The 23,993-nt window shown below is 36.4% G+C and overlaps 1 protein-coding gene across 16 annotated transcripts in view; it reads left to right on the forward strand.

Moving 5' to 3' along the window:
• Window positions 1-3,714, forward strand: part of LOC131683354 (allatostatin-A receptor) — a 79,103-nt gene extending 75,389 nt beyond the window's left edge. For 12 of the 16 annotated variants that reach the window (XM_058965246.1, XM_058965248.1, XM_058965249.1 and 9 more), the window contains 2 exons: window positions 959-1,114; window positions 1,378-3,713. In XM_058965246.1, the coding sequence (XP_058821229.1) occupies window positions 959-1,114; window positions 1,378-1,479 (258 nt within the window). In that variant the 3' untranslated portion in view covers window positions 1,480-3,713. Of the gene's footprint in view, window positions 1-958; window positions 1,115-1,377 lie in introns of all 16 variants that reach the window. The other 4 variants (XM_058965254.1, XM_058965255.1, XM_058965260.1 and 1 more) reach the window with 1 other exon arrangement.
• The last annotated feature ends 20,279 nt before the right edge of the window (window positions 3,715-23,993 follow it).

Here is a 23,993-nt window from a genome sequence, read left to right on the forward strand (position 1 = left end):
AATGTAGCGATCATCATCGGCGACAGAAATAGTTGACATCTCGTCACAAGATGTTAGAGCAAAAGGCAAATTACTGGAAGCGAAGAATACATCAGCGCTTGAAGTGTTCGGATCAGATGTATACTTGCCATTTGTGGCGGGTTGGAAGACCCTTTCACCCATCCCACACACAGGACCGGGACGACTGATGATCGCTGGCTGCAATTGCTCGACTGTGGCGGGAGGGTTGAGGGCTTCCATAGTGCCAACTGCGGTGCGTCCCAGTATGCGTTGAACCCCGATGGAGCGATGCGGAGAGCAGGAACGGGACGGTAGTAGCTTACGGCGAGTGTTGGACGATGAACTAGAAGCGTGAATCGGTTTAACCGTTGTATCGTTACAATTTGTATAATACTTGCCGAAAAAGGCGGCTTGGAAGACCCCTTCTCCACCCACACATACAGGACCGGGACGACTGCTGAACGCTGGCTGCAAGGGCTCGACTGTAGCTGGGGATTATATTGGATTAATTCAGTTTACTTATTTTATTTATTTTATTTTATTTAATAAATTTTGAATGTTCACTTAATTCTTTTTATTCATTTTGTTTATTTGATTTAATTGTTTTATTAGTTTACTAGTTATTTTATTTATTTGATTCATGTGTCGTCATCGTCATCGCTGACACACACATATAATTCTATGTTAGTTCAATACATCGTCAGATGGATTTTGCATAACTTACCTTTTAGACTACAATGCATTATCAAATAACACCGATAATGTCAAACATTTACATTTTCAAAGAAAATCAATTAAAACCATTCTGTTCGTTTAATTGCTAGAAATATGTATTGTTTCATTTAGAAATTGTATTCTTACTTCAATAACACAATTGCTGTGATTTTCTCTATCCATTTGCAGATATTTTCTTTTCACATTTAAAATCTTTGTAAGACTTTTTTCGCTCCGCCAACAGGTCATCCTTGTGCTGAAATCCCTCGAGCTGTACGAAGTCACACATGCCAGCATTATCATCCAAATCGCTGCTCACGTACTCGCATATACCAACTCATGCATCAACCCGGTACTGTATGCTTTCTTATCGGACAATTTCAGGAAAGCTTTCCGAAAGGTAAGAGTTGCCCAGAGTAGTGCTACATTGTAAGCTTTGACGGGACGTTGTCTTGTACTGTGATTCCATTTACCTAATAATTTGTCTATTTTATCACCTCTTTGCGGTCGAACCCATCCCATGTATGTTTTGCAACACAAAACGCCACGTTGAACAGTGCGGAATCGGTGTGGAGTTGTAATTGATAAAGATTATTTTTCTCTGATTTATCTTTATGCTGTCACTCCGGCGTGGATCGCCTTTACCGGATGTGTTGAAAACAGGTGGTTTGGTGTGGAAAACCACCCTCGCTGATGCCTCTCGGTGGCCCCCAGACAAAAACCACCCGCACCGGCAACGGCACATCTAATGCGGATGTTTTGTGAGTAGAGATGAGAGATAGCAAGCTTGTTGAAAAGTACATCGAAATTAGTAGTTTGTAAGGCAGTCACCTGAACATTACTATGTGTTTAGCTAATAAAATCATCCCAAACAGATGTCCTAATACAACTTAAATAGTAAGTTTGCCAGTATTTGAGAATCGCACGAAATGGTAATAAGAGACAAATTCGCGTCTGTAATCAGTGCACTCTTCTGGGAATCAATTAATTACACAAAACAAACAGTGAGCAGCTACAGGTAAACGAAACGCGATTCGGATGGAGGCGGTACGAAACGAAACGAAAAACTTCCATTTTCTCTCAACGATACGAAACGAAACAATCTTTTCATTGTAGTTATTGTTCGCAACACGTGCTTCTATTTTGACGAAAATATTTGCTAACCATTGCGTAATTTCTCGAACATCTTTCGATTCGATAAAATCTTTCCAATTCTTAAAAATATTGTAGTTTATGGTAAGTGGTCGGATAGATTCGGAAGTCGAATAGTAGAGATAATTTCTTCATTTATTTTATTATATTATTACAACATTTCCAAACTAATAATATCCAACTTTGTCACACAGATGGCGCTCAAACCTATCTTTATAGCGAAGTCCAAATGACTTGACACAGAGATCAGATTTCCAACTCGATTATTGTAGTGGTGTAAAAATTAACGGCTTATTTAAAGATAGATGGAATATCCACCACAAGATGCGGTACTAAGCTTGAATTAACAGAGATTTCAAAATGATAGACGCAGTTATACCTCTAGTTGGGATATGCTAGTAGTGCGGCGCTATCAAGTATATCAAATAATTATAAATTAATTTTTCGAAGATAGCAAAATTCCATGGGGTACTGTTTTTTAAATCTTAGATTATACTAAAAATGCGTTCTTTCAATTTGTTTGATGAAGTTGGAGTGAAACTAATTTTGTTATTGAAGTAAGTATCCGTTCCTGAATAATAATTTTTTGGCTAAAATTCTTAAAATATGCCTTTCCTCCTCATAATTACTCCGAAGACGCAAAATTTCGAGCAATGAGATTTTTGAGGTTATAGGAATTCGCTATTTGTGAAAATTTTCTACTAGAACTTCTGTCGCTGTAACTACAAGACCGAGTTTTCCCACAAAATTGTAGCAGCACGCGTAATTCACAAATATGTATCATTCATTATCACACAGAAGCATAGTAAAAGAAGTCTTACTTTTGCAATGGTTTTTGTCAAAAATGCTGGTTCACAATTGTTTAATGGATTTTTTCGAGAATTTTGATGATATTTGGGAAATTAAACGATTTTTCATGGTTGTTTCGTTTCCCAAGGTTTTCGAATAAACTTTTTTTTCGTTTCGATTCGTTCCGACAATTTGCAAAAAATAAGTTTTCGCCCACCATCAGCAGTTAGGCATAGTACAAATCACTTTAGTGATAGTGATTGGAATAGTTGAACCATCTAATGCCGTTGTTAGCACTGAAAGGAGTTTGAAATGTTGTTAAGGGCGTAAGTCTTCATTCTCTCTTGTTTATTTCTATGATTCATGATTGTAAGTATATTTTAAAAACTAGTTTTCTTAACGCAAAGTTTCTAATAATTGAATCAAACTTATAGAGTTTTCACACGTTTTATTCGATATGCCGCGTTGAAAAGTGGATTTATATTATCTTCTATGTTCATCGTATAGACATTGTTCAATACTATGTATTTTTTAATAGCTAATTCATTTTATTAGTCCATCATTTGCGAAATATACACGATTTTGCTCATACATACGCCACTATCAATGAAAATTTTGCATAAATTCACCTTGCTCAAAACCGACAATAGATCTACAATGATCATAAACTTAGCCTGAATTATAAAACTCATAATCATTAATCTGCATTAATAAATTCACAAGCTCACTTAAATTTTCCTTATATCCATCTAATATGTCTCAATGCATCGTTTTATTTATCTTAATCTATTTATATAACAAATTAGTTTGGAGAACTGGGAGTAAGACGAACATGTTAGGAATATAACAAAAATAGAACATTTTCTAAAGGACCTCTGAAAGCAAACAAATCAGTACAGGACAAGCTCAGTTAAAGAAATCTAGTAAATCTTAAAATTCAATGCCATAGTAAAAAAGACTGGTATTCAAAAATGATGGGAATGCGATTGACTAGAAAATGTAATGTTGATTAATATTTGATAACTACTTAAATAAAGTAATTTTTTTAAAAAAAAGTATTTTTACTTAGTGAACGCTTAAATATAGGACACCACTTTTTCACTAAAACGAACAAAGCGCATCCGAGTTTTCAAATGTTGAGAAACAGCCTTAGTTAAGCTTTCAAATATACTCAGAAAACTTTGCGTAATTGGTTTGAATAGAATTAAAATAACATGAAAAAATAGGGTCGACGAATAAGAACTTCAAAAGTTAACTTTTTATACAAAACTTGGAAGTTATATATTAAGGGGTTATAGCGGAGAGTGGGGATACATGATTTAGACCTTTTGCGATAGAATATTCTATAGGCATGGATATAGCATTTATAAATTTTAAGATATTCAATCTCAAACTTCAAAAATCGTTTTTCCCGAGAAGTGCTAAATGGCGCTTGTCATAAGATAGCACAACAGCGACGATGTGTAAACAAAAGTAACGTGTTATCAAAATTATATGCATTTTTGTTAAAGATGTCAAATGGCTCAAGTATCCCCACGGGTGTGGATACTTGAACCCCTCCATGGGGATAGTTGAACCATTATTCAGACCATCATAAAAATACGTAGGACGAAAAAAGTTTGTTCATTCTGTCTTTTGCGCAAAAAAGTGTCGGTGTTTGGCGTCGTAGCGGAAATAGGCCGACAAAAAATAACTAGACCTAGAGAAATCAAAACGGTATATCCTATTTTCAAACCCTCTAAAAGCCCTCTACATCAAGTTATACCAGAGTTAGAAAGATTTTAAGTTATCGACCTATTCCTATGGCTACATTTTCAATGCCCGTCTTACCCCCCATCCCTTCATATTAGGAATCAGGCAGATATAAACTATCTTGAAATCGAATATGGTGACCAGGACTAAGGGTTGAAACGAAGCTTTTAGACTTTTGTAATGATCAGGGTCTAGAATTGATGATGGAGTTGTGTTGACTTTGCTTGACAGTAGAACTAACCTCGGTTATCGCTGCGATGGTGGTAATAACGGAGTTAGTTCGTTGGGTACGGGGATTGATGTTTCTTTCTAATATAACAAGATATCGGGTTCAATTCCCAATAAATCTAGGATGTTTCCAGATTGATATATCTCTGATTATTGGGGGTACGCTATCAATAAATGGATTGAATTGAATGTTGATGATATACCTCGACTTGGCTCTGCACTTCCACTAGACTCGCTACGTTAGGCATTTGAAATAAAAATTGATATTTTTCACGAAAAAATCCGCCATTCTATGAATAAAAATCCTCCTAATTGAAAAATTATCTCGAAAACTCAACCTAGAGGTGCCAGTCACCTCCACCCCCAAATGGAAATTTCAATCATAGAATTTTGTTAGTACGCAACATTTCACAACATCAAGCATAAGCATAGCGGTACCTCGCTTTTTTTATTTTTTTTATTTTTTACGGGGACAAGGGGGAGGGGGGGGTAGGGTTACCGTCAAGCTACGTAATTACCAGGGGTATTTAGAGGTTTGTGACGAAATGCTACGATGGGGGAGGGGGTTTTAAAAATCACTCAAAAATGCTACGTCATTTATGGATGATCCCTCAGTAAATGTTATGTTGTAGCTCCAATATCGGTGGACTTGATATAATACTGTTTTAGTTGGATTGCATTGTCCGTTGACGTTTCGGCCCAAACAGTCGATCTTGGAGGTGAGTGCAGCTCACATACTTGCTATGTGTGGCTATTTTCTATCTAATATATATTTCTTGCACGATTGTATATTGTTGAGCGTTTTTTTTCGAAAATTCCAGTGTACGTGTCATGTTTCTACATTGAAAGTTGACCGAGCAATATGGAGTCAAGAGAAAAACGGTAAATTGTGATTGGAAAATTAAAAACACCGGATGAAGATTTGTTGGATTTTCGGTTTTTGCTGTCTGATTAATTGCTCTCTCCCAAATGTACTCAGCCAAAATTGATCTTTTGGCTCAATACCATTTTACATTGCCTCAACCCAGTGGCGGATCCAGGGGGAGGGACCTGGGTGTCTGGACCCCCCCCCCCCCCCCGAAAATTTTTATCTCCTTGAAAATTTTTAAAATAGTTTCTATTTTAAATTCGTTCTAAATTCCAAATCATTCCAAACCAGATTCGACAACCAATACTGATTTTAATTAAAAAAGGGTACTACATATTACGTACTGTGTGCAGATCAAGTCAAATACATTAGAGTCATATTGGATTCCAAACTGAATTGGTCTGCTCACATTGAGTTCAGAGTCAAGAAAGCGTGCATGGCCTTCGGGCAGTGCAGACGAACTTTTGGAAAGACCTAGGGTCTCAAACCTAAATACATCTATTGGATTTACACGACAATTGTACGTCTAATACTGTCATACGGATGCCTTCTGTGGTGGCAGAGGGGAGAGGTGATGACAGTCCAGTCAAAGCTAAACCATCTGCAAAGAATGGCACTCATGGCGTTGGCTGGTGCTTTCACCACGACTCCGACTGCTGCTCTTGAGGCACTTCTAAACAGGGATGCCAAAGGTACCGATAAACTACATTTTCGGTATATTTACATTTGCACAAGCCGTACAGCCCGCTACAGCGACGTATCACTACAGCTCTTGCCAGAACGGTAGCCAAATCGAGTACATTTTCCCGTACAGCAGTTGAATACATTTTTGTTTTGCTGTACTCCGACTCCTCGGTGAGAGTGTGGCGTAGTAAAGTTTGTTCTCTCGCTTTGTACATTTTTCTCTGCATAGTCAAAGGGAGAGGCCCGCACACGAAAGCGTTGATGCCGGCAGTGGCGTAAATGATTCGCCTTCATTGTCGTCATTTTTGAATAAAAATATTAAAAAGATTGAAAATATTAAAAAATGTAAAATAAGCAAAGAGAAGCTGTACCGCTCGCGTCTGGTGGCTGTACTGGGGACAGTAGTTTTTTGTCACAGGCAGCCGTACAGCGCTGGGCGTCCTGCACTAGCGAATGACAGCAGCATCGAGAGAGAAATGAGAATGTAGGCAGAAAAATTACAGCCGCAGAAAAGGTAGGCATTTTGCATCCTTGCTTCTAAATATCAAACCATTACACATACACCTCAAACAAGAAGCACTATCATGTGCATACAGATTGCAGGTTACTGGGCTTTGAAACAGTAACCATATTGATCTTGCTACCAGTCATGCACAATTGTGGTCACAAATGGTTACATGGGGTGAAGATATTCTTGCTCCCAGCGATATTACACTCACATGTAGTTTCCCTTACAGGACATTACATGTGAAGATTCCCTCTCGAGAGGAGTGGTTGTTTGGTTGTTATATGGAATGACAACAACAAACGCAAGTCTGTTACACTGACGGTTCTCTGATGGAGGGACGTGCTGGTGCTGGTGTATACTGTCGTGAAATGAGATTGGAACAATCTCACTGACTAGGTAAGCAGAAATCCTTGCGATTATGTGCGGGGAACAATCGGCCCTTCAACTGAGTTTGTCCGGCAGAGTTATAAACTTTTGCTCCGATAATCAGGCTGCAATCAAGGCCCTTAGCTCAGATAAATCCCGGTCCAAGCTAGTAATCGCGTGCCGAACCCAAATCGAAGAACTAAGCATTGTCAGCACTATCTACCTTGTCTGGGTGCCCGGACATTGCGGTATTACTGGAAATGGATAGGCTGACGAATTGGCGCTGAGATTCAGCGATTGACTTCGTTGGTCCTGAGCCCACGCTGCTAATTTTGACAAGTTGGATAAGGGAAAAATACGGTCCTGTGCTTTGTCCGAGCACCGCAATTATTGGAGAAATCTACAAACGTGTCAACCGTGGCCAGTGATTTCGAAAAATCTCGTACATTTTTCGAAGCTCCACTACGGCATGGTGACCAGGGCTTTAACCGGCCACTGCAAACTCAATTATTCCATGGCAACTATTCAGCACGCTGAGTCTTTTTCATGTGATCTTTGTGAATTCGACTACGGAACCTCATATCATCTGATATGCAACTGTCCAGCGGTAGCGCAATTGCGATTTCGAGTCTTCGGGCGTCCTTATATAGACGAAACCATGTTTGGACGACTGAAACTCAGAGGCATACTATAGTTTCTTATCCAATGTGGTAAAGAGCTTTAGGCTTATTCGCAGGTAAGTTGAACTACTTGTGAGTTTAACTACCTGTTGTTTATTTTTGTTTTTGTGCTGTTATTTTTTCCTCCCTTCCAATTCTACTTCATCACACCTCCTTATCCTTTCCTTCCGCTCAGGAAATGATGAAAACACACGGCAAGGCACAAATCCCCGACTACATACGGGGAACGTGCCATTTAAGCCAACAATTTTCTGATTCCTGATTCGTGAACTGTTGAACTCTCCATCTACCCCTCCACCTCCTACCTCTCAACCCCCTCCCCTTCTTCACTCCCACCTCTCAGACCAAACACCCACATACATACTGAAATAAGTTAGATGATTCCCGACACATCCTCCCCCTCCCACTAATTATATCCCTTTCCTTCTCTACCATGAAGTTAATATGAACACTCACGCTGTTTAAGCTATATAAATATTATATTTTTGTTTGTTTCAAGTGTGTCAGTATCGACATGTTGCTTATCAGGTTCGTGACAGTTGTGCACTTGTTTATGCTCATCAAGTGTAATAATAATGTAATAGACATTTCCACTATGTTATATTGAACATAACCAGCCATTAAATTATAGTTTGGATAAATGAGAAAGGCACAATTGCACCACTAGGTGGATTAAAACAGGTTTCTAAACATGTTATTTCACGAAATGACCCATTTCAATTTTATTTTTTCAAAAGTTATAAAAGTTTTTCTGTGAACTGTGAAAAACCAATGAAATAAAACATACTGTATTCATTTTTTCCATGTTGTCGAGATCCTTAGGTACCAGTAAAAAATATAAAAGGAATGCATTTCATAAATTTCAATTTTCTAATGCTTTTCCTTTTAAGGATTAACTGTACTGCTTACATTGCATGTTCACGCGCCACGAAATCAGCCATATTACTGCTAACTTTATTTACTAGCACTAAAAAGACATAGACTGATGTTTAAATATCAGAAATTTTGAATCTTCTTTCCGCTTGGTCATGAAATCTTGGTCAAGTCTCCCCAACATTAGTTATTGCGTAAAATTTCATGCAAATTTTTGCAATAACTAGTAATAAATCAGAACTTATGTAAAATCATTTCACTACTTCATTGGGAATAAGATGATATATGAATACTTAAAAAGTTTGATGAAAAATTACATCATATAACGCAAATTTATTAATTATGGAATATTTTTATAAGAAACATTCCAAACTTCTAGGATTTCCTTAAAAGATTGAAACAAATATCAAACTATTTTTAAAATTTTTTCAAGATAATAAAACACGTAAACCTAATAAAACACATCACCCAATGATAGAATCTTACGCTTGGTCAAGTCTCTCCATGTTCCCCTTAAAACGCGAAGGTGATGTTTAACCCTTGTGAAGGCAAGCTAAAATCCTAACATTAAAGAGCAAGCCGGGCCTCTCAGGCCCGTCTAAATTCAAGCTCCTTTTTGCCGTTCTCATATAGAAAGGTTATGCAATCGGTCGAAATTTCGACTTTTTAACCGAGACCCGCAGGGCCAAATCTCTTATACCATTCGACTCAGTTCGTCGAGATCGTAAAAGGTCTGTATGTGTGTGTATGTGTGTATGTATGTATGGATGTATGTAACCAATCTCACCGATTTTTCTCATTCTGTACAAATTTAGTCTCAAATGAAGGGTACAGGCTTCCCATCGGTCGCTATTGATTTATTCTATTGATCCGACTTTCGGTTCTGGAGTTACGTGTTGAAGAGTACAATCACACAGCAAATTTCCATAGAAACTGATACTACCATGATGTCCAAATGATGCAATATATATTAAAATATGTGCAACATTACTTGGCTTTGCATGTCTAGATCGACTTTCGGTTCTGGAGTTACGTCTTGAAGAGTACAATCACACAGCAAATTTCCATAGAAACTGATACTACCATGATGTCCAAATGATGCAATATATATTAAAATATGTGCAACATTACTTGGCTTTGCATGTCTAGATCATTAATGACCCACCGAAGGCATTTCAACCACATTGGTCAGCTATGGCGGTTCTTGATGCCCCGGGGGAACTTACCATGTACCTAAGATAATGTCATACCTATTTCTCAGCGAATTCTTTACCGATTTTTACAAACTTGGTTTCAAACGAAAGGTACAGCATTCCCATTGGCTGCTGTTGAATTTCTAATTGATCCGACTTCCGGTTCCGAAATTACAGGATGATGGGTACGAACACGCAGCAAATCCCGATTTCAGCGTATAAGGCGATGGATGTAATAAGGTCAATTTTTTCCAAAAGGTGAGTACTCGGAAGATCACGTTGACTGTCGATTGGTTCTGAGCTCCATTTCGTTTGAACACGACCAATAAATGTTTCTGGGTTGCTATTAATTTCTTCTGATGCATAACCGGTGTACATATTTAGATTTTTCTTACGAGTCTGCATCAGTTTCATTGTCGGAAGCAATATCATTCACATCTTCTTCCTCGCTTTGCAAATCAGTTTCGGAATCGTCTGCTGTTGAATTTGCTCGAATTACTTCCATTATTTCAGATTCTTTGAGACGATTGAAAACATGGGCATATCGTCTTATAGCCATTACAATTTTTTGTTGCTTTTAGATCCTACAATTTGAATAATTACGACAACTATAACACAAAGAATAGACAACAAAAATAGACAATAACGACAGAGTTAAATTCTCGTGTTTGAGCGCAACAAAAACTCGAATCGAGTGCCGCTATTGTTGCGCTACCATTTGACGCAATGGGTTGAACAAAGATGGCAAACACTGCTCTAACCAACGGCTTTAAATAGGTATAGAGACAATAGAAACATGGCAACAATGCGCTCGTCACCATCAAGTCGACTGCGTCAAAATGTTTGTAAAACAAGACGGATCAATTCTCAACGGGCCAACAGGCTTCAGTATCTTCAACGAAAATGTTACTGCCTCATTCAAACTCAGTGATCCTGCTTCCGTGCGGCGAAGTCTGGAAAGCACTCACCGTATTTCCTGGGGAAAATACGGGAATATATAAGTGCTTTATCTGAAATCTTACCAGATTACCTTGGTTTGGGTCCCGTCACATTGCTCTATTGCGGGCAATGAGAAGGCGGATTCTTTAGCCAAGGTGGGCGCATTAGAAGGCGATATTTACGAAAGACCAATTTGCTTCAATGAATTTTTCAGTATCTCTCGTCAGAGGACGTTCGATAGTTGGCAAACTTCATGGAGCAATGGGCATCTTGGTCGGTGGCTACATTCCATTATTCCGAAGGTATCGACGAATGCTTGGTGTAAAGGCTTGGATGTAAACCGGGACTTTATTCGTACGATGTCAAGGCTCATGTCCAACCATTACACATTTGATGCGCATCTCCGTCGTATAGGGCTCGCTGAAAGTAATTATAGCGTTTGTCAGAATGGTTCTCACGACATCGAGGATATTGTTTGGCTGTGCGCAGAGTACTGTGATGCTAGGTCCCAACTAATAGATTCACTTCGGGCCCGAGGTAGATCACCCTATGTGCCAGTCCGAGACATCCTGGCAAGCCGCGACTACTCCTACATTGTTCTTATCTATATCTCTCTGAAAAATAGATGATATAGAAAACATCATGACAGCATCAGAGTGCCAATAATTATTCGAAATATCGACCCTCCCATCACCCCAGCGATTACAGGCTGGAAACCACTACAACCAAGTATGTATATCCGCGACAAAGATTAACTGCCAACGACAATGTCAATTATACAATGTATCCTACTTCCTACCTTTTCCCTTACTAACATAAGAGGGAAGTAGGGAGTAAGGAGGGAATAAGTAAGTTTTTGGATTTTTCGAGCTTTTCTCTCGGAGTTGTGCGAAAAAGTCTGCAGACGCATTGATAAAAAGTCTTTTGCTAGTCAGTGGAGTAGAATGGGGTCAAATATGTATAGGGGTACAATAGGTATATATTTGCTATGTTATTGCAAAGGTTGCTTATGTTGCGTGAATTAGATACACGGTAGAGAACATCGTTGACGACTGTCATTTCAACTGTTACTATGGATCAGCTGCATTATTTACAGCATCGTTTATGTTTTAGTGTGTTGTTCTGCTGTCCTCAGTAAAGTACATTTAATCAATATAAAAAAATGTCAGAATATTTATCTTGTGTAAAAATTAATGCTGAACACGAGTTTCGTGTTGGTTTTTCGATATTTTCATTTTTGAAAAACTGCCGTTCAAAAACTACTGCGTTGCGTTGCGTTACGTAAGCATGGTATACTTCGTAGATTGCAGACTGATGACTCTCATTTCTACTCAAACTACTTGAGGAGCGTTTTTTGGGAATAACGATTGATCCAGTCCAAGCGAGAACATCTCCTGAGAACCACCATTGCGCGCCACGTCCATCTTTACCGTAACTTGGTATACGAGAAAGGAACTGTTGATTTGGTACTTACTTAACGGAAGGCTCCGACTCAGTGACACTCCCATAAGTACCACGGACTGAGTAGTGGGTGGATTGTTGGTCAGGATTCGCCTAAAGAAAGCGATGCGACTGAGAATTGTTCTAGATGTGAAGGCGTTTAAACTCTGGGTAACCATTTATCGAGAGTTGTTTTCATCGAAAACAACATGAAATCCGAACAACCGACTGTCGGGAGTGTTGTCGACAATATAAAATGGATCATAAACAATGAGTTTAAAAGTGGTATTGTGGACCATTAATAAAGTATGTCAAGCAAAGATTGCCCAATACTAGCTAACTTTCTCTCATATTACCACGCTCTTTATCCTCTTGGTCTAATACAAACCAAATGATTTCGGGTTTTCCCTTTTCGTAGGAGCACAATAGTGCCGCTGCACGCAAAATTGTCCATTTTCTATGGAATTTCCTATATGCATCGTACAATCGTGCTTAAAACAGCCGATTGCGTCAAAGCACATTACGTGATCCTCATCCCATTTATGCCACTATTTGAGTAGCTCGTCCCCCTAATAGCGTGACAGAATTTATAAATGGTCCTTTATAGGTATTATCACAAGCATATTGAGATCCCGTAACTTGAAAATTTCCGGAAAAAATATCGAAGCTGCGTTCCTAAACGATATTAATAATATGCACTAATCAAACACATCTTGCCTCTAAATAGTAGGTACTTATTCTTAGCTCAGTATAATTGACTGACCATTTATTGAACTAAAAGTAAACCATTAAATATGACAATAAAACGTTTGTTCCGCGTGCTAAAATGATTGCCGCAAATTGGTAATTGGTTTTGAATTGTTCTTACGAATTATCAATTCTCAACCCTCATACATAATTCAAAAGTCATCATTCACTCAAACATTACCATGCGTATTCCCCACGCGCATGAAAGACCCAGTGGATTCGTTTCCTAGTTGGTCAAATAAGCACTAAACAAACAAATAAGTTAGTTTGCTCAGTCTAAAGCAATGTCAGCTCGATCGGCATCAACTGGCGGATACGTGTTCTTTTACAGTGCCTTCAAATCAAAGAACATTCAAAATTACATACGACAAAATATGTGCAATTCAGAATACAACGAAATGAAGACTTTTCAATCATTTACATTATAAAAAGATTGGAAAAAATTATTAGCATAATCAAGGTGGTTCCTTTTCAATGATAGCACTGGTGATGAATCACTAAAAATAGGTGATAAGGGACGCGGACGAAAATAGCTGACCCTTAACCAATTTATTTCGAATTTTGCATACACATTCTATGTAAAAAATACCTAACCCCTACGTTGAGTTTTTGAGATAATTTGTGAATTAGGGAGGCTCGTTTAAAAATTGCTATCTTTCACGAAAAATTCCACCTTTTTATGAGTAAAACACCCCCTTAAACGAAAAATTATCACAAAAACTCAACGTTTTTGAATGGCTGTTAACAACGCAAATCGTGTTTTTCAGAGATGTTCTACAAAAAACTTCGTATAAAACAATCTGGTGACTGCTTCAACCATCTTTCTATCTCGTTCCATTAAAAAGTTGACAACAGCGCCGCCCTAGCAACTGAATTCCGAACTAATGTGATATGTTTAAATAAAGCGCTCGATACCATGCAACAACTTTGCCAACGATATTATAACTCTAAAACTAAAGATAAGGAAAAGATGGTCGGGTTTCAATTTTTTCGAACCCGAACCCGAGAGCATGAAAGTTGAAAAACACGAACCCGATCCGAGCCCGAACTTATAAAATTTGAAAAACCCGAGCCCGATCATTTTAAAACATAAAAACCCGAACTCGACCAGAAGCCGAGAATGAAAATTTTGCAAAACCCGAACCCGACCCGACCCGAGAATTTTAAAATTTGAGAACCCGAACTCGAAAATTCAAAATTTGAGAACCCGATCCGAACCTAACTTGCTAATACGGAGAATCAACCAAAGATCTCGAAGATTTTTAATTCTAGGCACCCGAGCAGGACCCCAGGATCATCTAAGAATAGTAGAATAACTCGAATTTTAAGTAGCACCATACGCATTGAGTTATATCTTCCTATAGCAAAACGAATCACTGGCGAGTAGAAGCCGCATTTATATTTACTATTATTGAACGTCGATTGTTCTGAAAATCTTATAAATCGTCAATATCTTAACCGGTATTAGGTTAAATCGGCGGCTAGCTCATAGGGGAAACAGAAAGCTTATTGGTCACAGTTTCAAACAACCTTGCCCGTCGTACCAAAATTTCTAATTTGTTGCCAGAAACTATTCCTGCAAGTCAGATTTGTATGATTTATTACATGTATTAAATTAAGCTATGACAATTGGCAATTCGTGTTCGCAGTTTACATGACATCACCCACGTTACTGGTTGGTACAGTCAAACTTGTATCGAAGGGTATCAGTCAAGATTCTCTGACACGTTCTTGAAGTCCTATCATTAGCGTTAGGACGATCTATGATGGGGTATCTAAGTTATTTTATGTTTCAAATTATACGGTAAGCGCGCCAGTAGAGATGCTTCGATATCTCCAATGGAGCTCTGGAACGACTACAAACGTTTAAAAATCCGTTAATGGCTTCAACAGAACACACAAGATTTTTGCGATAAATTCCTTAAGTTCGTGGAAATTCGTGTATTTTCATGGAGGAATCCGGATCATGCAACAGCTAAGCCTGGGAACAATCTGACAGAAACTGCTTGTACCATATATGTACCACTGATTTGATAGTGGTGCTATTATACCATCACCATATGAGTCATGAACAACGAAACCAGGCGGAAGTGACGCTAGGTTTAGGTCTGATGGAACAAAGACAGTCTCAAGAAAATAAATTTGGCCTAAACTATCTGCTTTTAAAAAAATAATGTTCCCTTTTTAAATTTGAGCCGCCATAATGACACCAAAGTACCACCAAATGTATGAGTTCAAATCCTTATTTTTCCGTTACAGTTTATTTTAATTACAAGCAATCTTTATCATAAACCAATTTGATTATTAAACTTCCGTTAAATCAGGTACAACCTGTTTGTTTAATTTGACCAACTTAACAGTGCTCGCTTCAAGTTTGTTTGGGGTACAAATGTACCCCACAAAACCGTTTGCGTTAGTGTTTTGTCATGTGTACATAATTCAAAAAATTTATTATATCTTTTTTTAACAGCAAATTATCGATACATAGTAAGCGAGAAACTTGTGTAAAATTGTACAAGTTCCAACTCTGCCGAACAATAGTATCTGTTGTTTGATATAACAAAGCACTATAGCAAAGTAACTAGGAAACGCGTTTGGATCGGTATCGTAATTTTCGCTTTTCGGATAAAAGAGGCAAAACACATTCGTGAATATGATTTGTATATAGTATGCAAGACGCATCATTCGATTCGTTATCTTCTGCAGCCCAGGCTCTGGAACATACTTACTTTATATACACGTATAATGCACCGGCTTTACCTGTTCCTTCGACGCCTTCCTGTTTCATCTCCGTTACTGCATAGTGCTGTATTTTTAACGTTTGTATTGGCGTTTGGTTTTCAAAAAAGCATCGGAATAAATACACCTTTTGACCGGTTTTTTGAAAAAACTTGTTCAAAAGGGAATTTAATAATCTTTCCAGCGCCGTATAGATGGTCAAAGTCGGTTTGAAACTACCGGAGTTATAGCAATATGAAGAAAAAGGGAATTTTGACGTATTTTAAAGACTTGCTCTATACAAAATGAAATATAACAAATTAAATAGTCAAAACACGAATATTTTTAAACAGGTTACTGTAGGAATGATTTTAGAACAAAACTATTCAATTTAATCATAAATTTAATAACAATTAGACATATTAGAGCGATTTTAGTTCTGGGGTACGAATGTACCCCACAAAACCGTTTACGTAGAGAAAAAGTCGCCACGGCCACAGTATCGGTTTTAAAGTACCTGTCCATAATAGAAAGTTGAACTGATATTTTTTCAATAAATTGCTGTTGACTTGGTTTATTGCTAATTATCGTGAAAACTAAATCGAAAAGAGTTTTTAGATGTGAAACACGTATTGTTGAATACTCTCTCATGAATGTTCGTTTAAAAAATAAAATAATTCAGGCAGTTTGCGAATCTGAAGAAACGGAATTTTATGCAAGAATGAAAAAATACAATATTTTAGCATCTCTAAAGGAAAGGACGTGTGAATTGTGGATTCTAGGTCGGGGTTACCCCTTCGAACTACGAAAATGCTCGCGAATCAAAAAGTAGTTCATGCAATGATCTTATTTTTTTCTAGATAACATGAGTCAAAGAAATAATAATAAAATCGTGTATTTTAACAATAAAAACAATGTTTATTTGGAAATGCGGAAGTTTTTCCATTTCCCGTAAAAATGCAAAATGTGGGTCAACCACTTTTGGTCGCCAGCCATTCATTTTTGTTTCGTAAAGGAATATCCTCGCATCTGACGTTCACAGTACAGCAGAAAATAGCGGAACAGATTATGACACGTCTTCTAGTGCGAAAGAACATTCGGTACATGTAAGGTACTCTGATATAGGAATAATCATTGCATTACCGATATGATGTTATGTCGTTTGTGCTTGATACAAATACCAAACTAGTCATCACCGGGCACCTTTTTGTCGTTTGAAGTTCCGCTGGGAGTGCATAGAATGTCAGACCGGGATCTGTTCAAGCAAACGCTATAACCTATTGCTTTGCACTATACATTCCATAGAATACCAATGAAAGCAGAAAGATGCTCTTCATGTCACGTTCTGACACCTTGCTGCTTCCTTCAAATGTAGGTCATGTCCTTCTGTGCAAATTCATTTTATCCTCATTAGTTTTCAGTTGATGAATGGGCTTTATGGTAACTTGCTTACTTTGATCCTGTTAGAGAGGAAGCTAAACTGATTTGTTAAGATATCGAACTACAATTAATAAAATGCATATAAACTGCTGTCAATATATTTTCTTCGTTTCTAAGCAAGAGTATATTAACAAATGTAGTGAAATATTTTATGGAAGTTTTGCACCTCGTGTTGGAGCGGTACTAAAATTCGAATCAATCGTTCTAATTTTCACCTAACCATGCTTTGTATTATTACACTTTATATTATTTCTGGTAATAGATATATTGTGACATAACACGTAGCACCCTATATGTTGTAGCTATGTAACTATACAGCAGTTCCACATGAAATAGACCTACCGAGAAAAAATTCTCAGAAAAATTTTCTTTACTTTTCCAAACAAATTGTAACTGAATGAATTTCTTCGCCATCATGGTGCTTCCTCTCTATTTAGAGAGATTGGAAAAAATACGTTTTTTGATAATTATCACAACAAAGCTAGGAAAAAACTTTCAAACGAAATTGTACTAATTCAAGTTTACAACTTTTTCATGCTCAAAACTACAAAATATTTTCTATCTGCGCGATTACGCAATAATTCAAGTGAAATGTAAATAATCTAAACTATTTTACATATGACTGACTGGCGCCCAAAAGGGATTAACCTACATTCAACAATATACATTGGTACAAGAAACATATATTAGATAGAAATGTCTATAAATAGCAAGTGTTTGAGCGACACTCACCTTCAGGGACAGAACTCCGACAATTTTTAATATTTTTTTTATTTCAGTTTGTCCTTTTTTCTTTGATACTAATACAATAAATTGTCTGTCGCTTTTTTTTAATAAAATCTGTATAAAACCCTTAAAACAACAAACTTAGTTCACTTTTTCCTTTATATTCTTAAATGACACTACCCGTGCATTAAACAGGCCACGATACGATTGGTTGATTCGTGTCGAATCAGGAAGGCAGATTTACTATAATGCTTTATATAATTTATATATATTCTTCTCGTCAAGTGAGACTTTCGAATTAGTTCTCAATTCTTCATTGTTACTTCACGTAAACGTGTAAATATATAAGCGCCAAATCGTTTCCACTTGAGTGTTGTTTATACGTTTTGCAAAGACGGATTCATTTGCTGTACAATTTACGGGATATCAAATAACATTTTTTAAAGAACTGATAAGACTGTTCAACACAATATCGAGGAAAATAACGAAAAATAGCAAAAATTTGAGGCCCCAGAAAACCTCTGGTTAAGAAATTTTTGAAAAAAAAAATTAGAGCGGGGCTTCACGGTTTAAAACCAAAGTTTGTATGAAAATGGTCATCTTAAATTTTCGCATAAAGTTTTACATAAAATGCTTATCGCATCGAAAAAAGAATCTATGCAATTATTAAGCTCAATCGGACATCATTAAGGGGGTCTAGCGTTTGAATAATATTCGAAAAAAATCATAATATTCGAAATATTGAAAATTGAAAAAAAAAAAAAATGTCGTTGGAATATGTCTAAAAATAGCATGAAATATCAACATCTAGTGTCAAAACGAACGAAAACCGCTAAAAACCAATTTAAAATTTTTAGTACCAAGGACAATTTTTGAAAAAAAAAGATCAAAAATTTTATTGTAATGCTACGCGGTTTCAAAATGCATGAACCGTCGAGATCTCATATCAAAGCAAAAATGTAAGATCTGAAAAAGAGAATAAAATGGAAAAGAAGTTATAAAAAGTGAATAAAATTGGATCGAGACTTCATATTTTGAAACCAAAGATTTGTGAAATTTAAAAATAGCTAGAGCTTTTATTCAAAACAACATATCTACAATGAGTGGCTCTCTTTGTTTACATTCTCTTTCGATTTTTAAGGCGTTACTATAGCACTTTTCACTTATTTTACAGTGCAGATCGAAATACGGTTGTTTTAACTAGCATATTATATTAAATCGACCGAATTATTGACAGAAGAGAAAGTAAACAATGAGAGTCACTCATAGTAGATATGTCTTTTTGAAAAAAGATATAACATTTTTCAGGTGTAAATAAGCATTATTGATCGAATTTTCCCAACGCACTGGGTTTGGGAGCAGAACAAATTCAAATGATGGCCTAGGGTTAAGGGTTTCAAATAAATAATTATGAAGAAGTTTTTGAAAAAAAAACTTCACAGTTTAAAACCAATTTTTTAAGAAATGTAAAAACATAACATCTTCCAGATGAAAATGAATATAGAGATAACTTTGGAATTCAAAGAATATTTAATTGTAACTCAAACGGATTGCGGGGTTCAAGTGCTACATTCTGCCGAAACACATCGAACATGACAAAAAACCTAAGGTCAAAATTTGATCCGCGCAAGCAAAACGCACATGGTGTCAACGCTGACTGGCCAACCAATAGGCAGATCGACGAATTCTGCTTTGTGTGTGAACATGAACATTTTGGACCATCGAATTTTCTCAACGAAGTGGGCTTGGAGGTAAAACAAATTCTAATAATGGCAGCAGCTCCGTGCGCAAGAGGAGGGTTTTGTTGGTTTAAACCCCTCCCATGAGGGTTTTAAAAAACTTTAAAAAAAATATTATCTTCCTGTTCAGAAAACAAATATGCTGCCAGCCGTTTTGATACATAAAATGTCATTTGAGTTCGGTGACTCTACAAACGAGTCGTTGAAGAAATCTTGCGAGAATGGCTGGAAAGGGATGTATGTCAAGTTGGTCGGCTTCTCTGGATCGGTTCACGTTTCGACATTAGCAACAGTTCGTCGCTGTTGTGCTATCTTATGACAAACGCCATTTTGGGGTAAACTGAGTTAGATATGCCACATTACTCGTCTAACGAATCTCTACAAGATGGCGTTTCCATAATTTTGAAATTTTGCTTGGTTACTGAAATATAGCGAGAAAAGTGATAAGAAATTGTGAGTTTTTTGCTTCAAATCATAATATCTTAGGATTGGCTCAAGTTATAATAAAGTTTTAGTTGCTTTTATGTGTAAAAATGTCATCAGAACACAATGGCATAATAATTTTCAAAAGAAAAATGCATGTATTGGGAGAAAAACGCAGTTTTATCTTTAAACTGGAAATATTGCCTATTTGACAACACTGTAACTAAAAATAACTATTTTTTCTAGATTCCCTGACTTATTTCCTTCAAAATGCATCTAACCGATTGTTTATAGGACAAATGAAGCCAAAGATATGAATAAAAGTTTATAATTGGTGATTTTTTTCTATGGAAAAATTTTCAAGCACGATTATGAAACGTCATACAAATTTTTTCATCAATACACACCTATGACACGTGTGAGTGCGACTTTTGTTTACATTTTTAGTGAAAACTCGCAACATAGTCAACCGATTTTCCACTGAAAACCATTCGATGAATAAAATAACAAAACAAATTCTTGTTTTCCTAATTAGTTGATTTCAACAGAAAAATGAAAAACGTAACTAAATTTTCTTTTAATTTTTCGAGATTCTCAAATAATAGTTATTGAAAATTATTATTGATTTTGATTCAAGACGCACATCATACCAAATGACAGCCAAGTAGCCATGATTCACACCTTACTGAAATACATCAAGGTAGCGACAGCGTTCATACACGCTGGGCATAACGGTTATGCACGTAGGTAATTGTCTCAGCTTGGAAAGCTTGTTTTAGCCTGGACGCAACTACCTGAACCAGCACAAAAAAAAACAGAAATTCAACTGACCTCATTTTGATTTTACCTAGTTTTTCTTTAAAAACATTTCAATAAAGGGATGATTTCGATTGACATTTTTTTCAATACATGTATACTTAAAGTTGAAAGTATTGTCGAAAATTGTCAAAATCATTCTATTTCTGATTTAGTCGATTATATAGTAAAATTTCAATCATTAACAAATGTAATATGCAATATGATAATTATTTTTCATCAGATTCCAAACTAGATGTGGAATAAGTATGAAGTTTTGTTTTTGTGCTGGCTGACTAAATAGAAAAAAATATACCTTTCATCTAAAATTGAAATCATCAATCAATTACCAACAATCTTTAAATACCTTTGGCTATTTCGTCTCATTTAAGATTGCAGTTTATAAAAAGATAACATTATGAGAAACATAACTCTATATTATATTTACGTGTGAATTACTGGCATACGGAGTGAGTGTGTGAAACAAAACATTTGAAATATCCTATGTTGTTTTTTACTATGAAGCAGTTTAATTCAACAATGAGATTAGTTGAATCACAGTCGTTTGTGTCTTGGCTGAAATGGTAGTAAAACGGCATATGCAATTGTGTCTGGACTAAAACAAGCGTTACAAGCTGAGACTAGCGTTTCAAGTTTTAGCTCAGGTAGGCTTTTAAAGTTTTGTGCTAGGCTAAAACGTTCGTGTCCAGACTGAAACTGACAGCATCAAACCAACAGCGTTGGATTATTGTTTTCAACAAAAATTTAGTTCGCCCAAATATTAGCTAGACGAAACCAAAAACTCAACTAATTTTTTAGTTGAAATTGTGATGAATCGGTTTTCCGTGAAGGTATTTTTATAAGCTATTTGTTTCTTGCGATATAGTTTACTTGTTCGAATGTTATTCGCTTCAAACCAGCCCTGTTTTGACAAAATTACCCATATCTGAGAAAGTAAATAACATATCGAAAAACAAAAATAATACTGTCAAACCGTCGCTGTTGTGCTATCTTATGACAAACGCCATTTTGGGGTGAACTGAGTTAGATATGCCATGTTACTAACCTTTAAAACCTCTATAAAGTTGCGTTTTCAGAATTTTGAAATTATGCTGGGTTACTGAGATATAGCGAAACACGATTATGACAAGCGCCAGTTTCTCGAGTGATCGAGTTGTGCTATCTTATGACAAAGAAATATCAGACAACACACCCAGTTTGTTGGTTTGCTATAAGCCAAAAAGCTTATAGCAAGCCAACAGATGTCTCTCACGGTATAGGTAATTTCTATGCAGATCAACCATAACCATTAGCTAGGTTTTTGTCTTGGGAGCAAAACTTTTCCTACAATAGTTTTTTTCTGGGAGTGGTTGCCTTATATTTTCAACATTATTGAACAAATTTCCTATTGAGATTTCCACTAGTTTTGGAAAGTATACCTAAATGTGGTGATGGATTGTGCAAGAAGGCTATTTGTTTCGTCTAGTCGCCTATCAATACAAACATTGTTAAATATATATTTTCTCTAAAACGTTAATGGAACCATCTCTTGTTTATTCTTTTCCCGAATAAAGGAGGAAAACTGGGAAAACTTTGTATTCTAATACTATCATTTTGTAACCTGATATTGCTGCTATCGTATGGAAAAGTATAATATTGCACATAGCTATCTATAACGCATAATTGTACGAATCAGTTATAATTCATTTTTATATGAAATCTTCTGTGCACATTTGTGACACGTTATACATATTTTATCATGAATACACACTTATGACACGTATGCGAGCGACTTTGGTTTACATTTTAAGCAAAAACTCTAAGTGTAGTCAACCTATCATCACACAAATCGAGAGATTACTTCAGAAAATATAGAAGCATCGAATGTCTTCTCCGAAAAGCTTGTAGCATTTAAAAGTTTTAAGATATCCAATCTCAAACTTTAAAAAACGTTTTTCTCGAAAAGTGCTAAATGGCGCTTGTCATAAGATAGCACAACAGCGACGAAATGGAAGCGTTAGGCCTTTCATTTGAAACTAGTTTCATTAAGATCGGTTTAGCCATTGCTGAGATAATTACATGACATTTTGTACATACACACATACAGACATTGTCTCAATTTGTCGAGCTGAGTCGATTGGTATATGAAACTCAGCCCTCCGGGCCTCGGAAAAAGTTTTCGAAGTTTGAGCGGAGCCTATACATTTCTTTTGTAAGAAATGTAAAAATATGTAACGAAATACATCTCAATAGATAAATTGGTACGGACAGAAACCTATCGCATATTTGTCTTCAAATAGTACAAGGAACACTGAAGTTTATTCCTTCATGTATTTCTGGTAGCATGCAATTCAACACATAGCATACACGAGATTTGTTTTTGTTAGACACCGCGGTAACTGAGGCTGTAGGGCGATGTAACTTCTATGCTCTGGAGGAAGATTGCACGATTGTTCAACAGGAACTGCTGAGTTTTTGGATCATGTGTCTGTTGATGTGCAGCTCCTCGATTTTTGCACTACTCCTCCCCTGGCGGTAAGAAAATGAACACCGAAATGTTTCTGTTCCAACTTTTCTAAGAGCTTGTATCGATGTCCACCTGAAATGTAAATTGATAGGATATACGGAAATATATGTGCAAAGATTATACTTACCAGCATATGCTTTATATCTCGAAACTTTTCACGAAAAACGCGATTTTTTACCACACGAAGAGAGACGGGCTTAACAACACCATTTAGAGGCTGTTGTCAGGCCGCATCAACAAAAAACGAAAATCAAACAGTCGGTAAAGCAGGGCGTATTGAAGGTAAACAAATTTAAATGGCTTATTATGTGCAAATAGTGATTTCGCGCAAATTGTAATATTTTTACTATAATTTCCGTAATTTTCCGTACATAAAATTATTGCAATGAGCTTATGTAAGTATTATGATCACAATCCAACTCTATACTCCTAATGAAATAGCCAAAAAATAAAGTTTACAAAAAAAGCTTAACGGCAACTAAATTTTACTCCAAATAATTTTGATATAAGCCCTTTTTATAAATCTCAATTTAGGGGTTCAGGTTTACTATTTTGAAAACAATTTAAATGGACAATGATAATTTAGGGCAAACGCATTAATAATATGCATAAAAACAATTTGTTTACTTTTTGCTTTTAAGCCTAGATTTGAGTTCGTCAACAGAAGTACCCGCATATCAGTCCTATCTAGT

Source organism: Topomyia yanbarensis, chromosome 2, assembly GCF_030247195.1.
Source record: "Topomyia yanbarensis strain Yona2022 chromosome 2, ASM3024719v1, whole genome shotgun sequence".
NCBI classification, from domain to species: Eukaryota; Metazoa; Arthropoda; class Insecta; order Diptera; family Culicidae; genus Topomyia; species Topomyia yanbarensis.